Raw genomic sequence first — 3,909 nt, forward strand, 5'->3', positions numbered from 1 at the left:
ACGCGGCCCTGCCGCTGGCCCCAGAGCTGCCACCTGGATAGGCCACCGCCAGCGCCAGCGGTTTCACGTCTTGGGCCTTTAGGTCTGTCATAAGGACGCCCCGCAGGTTGAAGCTCCACACCAGCCGCTCGTCCGCCGCGCTGGCCGCGTTGGCCGCGCCGAGCGCCCAGCAGTCGAGCGCCTCGGCGGACAGCGCCAGCAGCCGCCATGCGGCGCCGCCGCCGCCGGCGCCGGCGCGCAGCAGCAGCAGCTGGCGCGCGGGGAGGCGGCTGGCGGAGGGGCGCTGCACGCGGTACAGCGGGTCAAACGCCTCGCTGTAGAGCGCCTTGACCACTCCCCCGATCGACCCGAGCAGCGCCGATGCGCCGCCAGCGCCTGCGCCACCGGTGCCGCTGCCGCCGCCCGTGCTGCCGTCGCCGCCGCCGGCGGCCGAGGGGCGGTGGAACTGGCGCGGGAAGATGCCCTTTTGGCTGCCGTGGTAGAGGTGCAGCGCGCCGTCTGCAGTGGATATGACCGCAAGGAAGCCAGGTGCGCCCGCCGCGTCGGCGGCCGCGGCCGCCATCGCCGCGACAACCCCGGGTGTGGCGTCGCCGTCGTCCGCGCCGGCGCCGACGAAGAGTTGCTGCGTGTAGGGCGGCGCGAAGAAGTTGGCGTCGAGCCAGACGCACAGCAGGCCGGCCGCGGTGCAGAGCGCGACGGTCAGCGACGACGACCCGGCATGGGGCACGACGGCGACAAACACGCGCCCCGTGGGCGCCTGCGGCAGCTGCAGGCGGCGCACGGTCGCCTGGAGGTCGTCCTCCACACGCCAGACGAGCAGGCTGCCACGGTGGAGCACCCAGCCATAGGTGCTGCTGACACCTGCGGCAGGGGCGGCGCCACCGCGTGCGGATGCCAGCGAGGGGCCGCACAGGCCGGCTGCGGTCGCATCTGGCAGCACATCGTGCACTGAGCGGGGCAGCAGATATGCGCTTTCTAGGGCCTGCATACTGCTGCTATCTTTATGCAGGCGCCCTGATCACTTTGATAATCGAGACCACGCAGCGCCGTGCACCGTGCTGATGCTATCAATTGAAACTAAATGACATGCTGATGGCTTCTTAATGACCAAGATCGACGATCCACACGGACAGGCCCAGATCTCAGCAATACGATCTTGTTCTCAAAAGGTTCGAAATGGTATGATTAATTCAAATCTTTGCATCAACACCGTGGATAACCTGTAGATGAAGAGCTCTCTCGCTACCCTGGGGTAATTTGGGGGCACGTGTACGTACTGCTGCTGCCGCAACTGAGCCATGGAGCCAAAGGGCGAGCCTCCTACTCACATCCTTTCCCCGCAACCCCCTGGCTGGGCAGTATGAAGAAAATGCTGTAGCGCCTAGAATTGTGACGCCAGCCATATGCCTGCGGTTTTGCGCATGCTACTCATTTACCCTCCACACCCCAGCTAGGCAGCTGCAGGGTAGCCACCCGAAAATCCCAGCGCCAACCGCCGCCCTCGCACCGCCGCACCGTGCATTATCGCCTCCACCTCTGCACAATGCTCGCAACATTCTGCAGGAGTTCATCATCACCGCTGCCGCCGCGCCGGCTGCCGCCCTCGCGCGTGTCCCTCCTCCACGGGTCCCCGTTCGAATCCTCAGACAGCTCCCTTGAGGTGTTGACCCCGCCGCCGCCGCCGCCGCCCATGCCGTGGGCGTCCTGCGTCCCCCAGTTGCCAAACCTCTCCACATCCGCAGCGTACGCCCTCTCGCGCGCGAGCTCGTACTCATCAGGCTCGCCCTCTTCCTTCCAGTCGAAAAACCTCTCCTCATCCGCAGAGCGCATCCTCTGGAAGTACGCCCTCTCACGCGCGAGCTCGTCCTCGTCGCGCTCGTCCTGCTGCTTCTGGCGGATCGAGGCGTTGAAGTCATGCTCCGCCCAGTGCGCGTCGGAGCGCAAGGGGGCGCGGCAGACGCGCCTGCGTACGCGATGTGTTGTGAGAGAGCCAGAATATGTTTACCTGGGGGATTCTACCAGGGTGAGCAAAGAAATGCGGGCTGATCTAGATGCGAATCTTGCACGATTGCCTTGTGTGTGTACGTGTGTGCACTTGTGCATGTGCGTGCGTGGCTGTGCAGGGATGAGGGTGCAGACATGCAGGCATGCATGCGAAAGTGCTGGCGTGTGTGTTTTGTGTGTGTTTTGTGTGTGTGTGTGTGTGTTTTGTGTGTGTGTGTGTGTGTGTGTGTGTGTGTGTGTGTGTGTTTGCGCATGCGCGCGTGCGTGCAAGCACTTGCGCGCGCACAAGCTGGTGCTATCGTGTACGTGCGCATCTGCATCACAAGCGTGACTGCATGTGCGTCCAGCCCACAGGTAGGGGAGCAAATGGCTTCACACCTGAGGTTCACGAACTCGTAGCCGTCGCATGTGTGGCGGATGACAATTCCGTGGGGAAGCTTTTTGCTCTGCAAAAGTGCGCCAGTGGGGTTAAAATGCGGGCAGAGGTTGCACTTGTGCCACTTGTTTGCAGTGTGCAGTCAGGAGCCAAAGCGGCTTCTCATCAATTCCTTGCTGTCCACTGAGCATGAGCTGGCACACTCTGTGCATACAGGGGGTGGCTTGCGCCAAGCGCCAAGGCGCGAGCATTGCAGCTGCACAGGTATGGGTATGGCCTATTGCGCTATCACCTGCTCCGGGTCGTATCCCACCCCTGCCAGCAGCCAGCGCATGAGGTGGTAGTCGCTGAGTCGCGAGCTGAGGCCCGCGCTGGCGGGGGCTGCGCGCCGTGCATGATTCAGCGGGCCGCAGGACGACCGTTTCAAAATGCGCAGCGGCAGGCAGGCGGGCGTGTAAGATGCATGCCAAGAGGCTTGGCGGAGCGGCTGTGGCCGCAGCCTCTACGCAGTGCTGCCATGCCCTGTTGATGTGGATGACGCTGGGCACGTATTTGGCAGATTGGTTGCTGCAACCCCGGCAATCCCCACCATTCACTCGTCTTCAAGGGCCCTGCGACCCTCCCCTTCACACGTGCGCATCACCATGCCGCCCACACTTGACACAGCTCACTTGAAAACAGCGCCGAGCGGATCTTCTGTACAGAGGACGCCCTGCAGGCAAGGCCATGAGTGGATGGCATGCAGAGTGGTGGTGAGGCAGTGCTCCTGGGCTCTCGCCATGCTCCTTATTCAGGTGCTTGCACCGCACCGCAGCCTGATGGGGACGAGGCACCAATGGCACTGACGCCCTCGCTTATTACGCTGCTCCTGGAGTGTGCAGTATGCGCCACGCACCTCAGGGCGAAGCGCCGCCTCTCGGCGTACACGAACCCCCGCGTGCTGTGAGCAAAGATGAGGCGCGCGAGCCAGGCAGATCCGTCGTCCACAGGCACCCCGCTGGAGAGGGCCCTGCTTGCGATCTGCCCCTGAAAAGGATTGGCAGCAGCAGCAGCAGCAGCAGCAGCAGCAGCAGCAGCAGCAGCAGCAGCAGCAGCAGCAGCAGCAGCAGCAGCAGCAGCAGCAGCAGCAGCGGCGGTGGCGGCATCGGCGGCAACAGCAGTCGCAGCACCATCATAAACAGCAGCAGCATCACTATCTTACGGCGTGTCCCTCAGCTGGACGCTCCAGGCTGTGAACCACTTGGCCTTGGGTGGCAGTTTGCCGCCAGCTGGCGTCGGCTTGGAGATTGCGAAACGCAGCTGGGCGTAGTGTGTCACCCCGGTTCTCCTGCAGAGCACGTGTTGGCAGGGTGCTCCATGGTCTTACGCCGTAGAATGTGTGTGTGTGTGTGTTTGTGTGTGTGTACGGATGTGTGTGTACGTGTGTACGTGTGTGTGTGTGCACGTGTGTGTGTGTGTGTGTGTGTGTGTGTGTGGGTGTGTGCGTGCGCGTGCGTGCGTGCGAGTGTGGTGTGTGTGTGTGTGTGTGT

General features: G+C 63.3%; 1 protein-coding gene across 1 annotated transcript in view; it reads right to left on the reverse strand.

Moving 5' to 3' along the window:
* The window catches only part of MNEG_1855 (hypothetical protein), a gene marked incomplete at both ends in the record, with an annotated part of 14,083 nt that overhangs the window by 8,266 nt on the left and 1,908 nt on the right, over positions 1 to 3,909 (reverse strand). Inside the window, 6 exons of the mRNA XM_014049665.1 lie at positions 98 to 861; positions 1,578 to 1,963; positions 2,383 to 2,450; positions 2,673 to 2,761; positions 3,052 to 3,092; positions 3,276 to 3,320. Of these exons, the coding sequence (XP_013905119.1) occupies positions 98 to 861; positions 1,578 to 1,963; positions 2,383 to 2,450; positions 2,673 to 2,761; positions 3,052 to 3,092; positions 3,276 to 3,320 (1,393 nt within the window). The remainder of the gene's footprint in view (positions 1 to 97; positions 862 to 1,577; positions 1,964 to 2,382; positions 2,451 to 2,672; positions 2,762 to 3,051; positions 3,093 to 3,275; positions 3,321 to 3,909) is intronic.

Source organism: Monoraphidium neglectum, assembly GCF_000611645.1.
Source record: "Monoraphidium neglectum strain SAG 48.87 unplaced genomic scaffold scaffold00195, whole genome shotgun sequence".
In the NCBI taxonomy this organism is placed as follows: Eukaryota; Viridiplantae; Chlorophyta; class Chlorophyceae; order Sphaeropleales; family Selenastraceae; genus Monoraphidium; species Monoraphidium neglectum.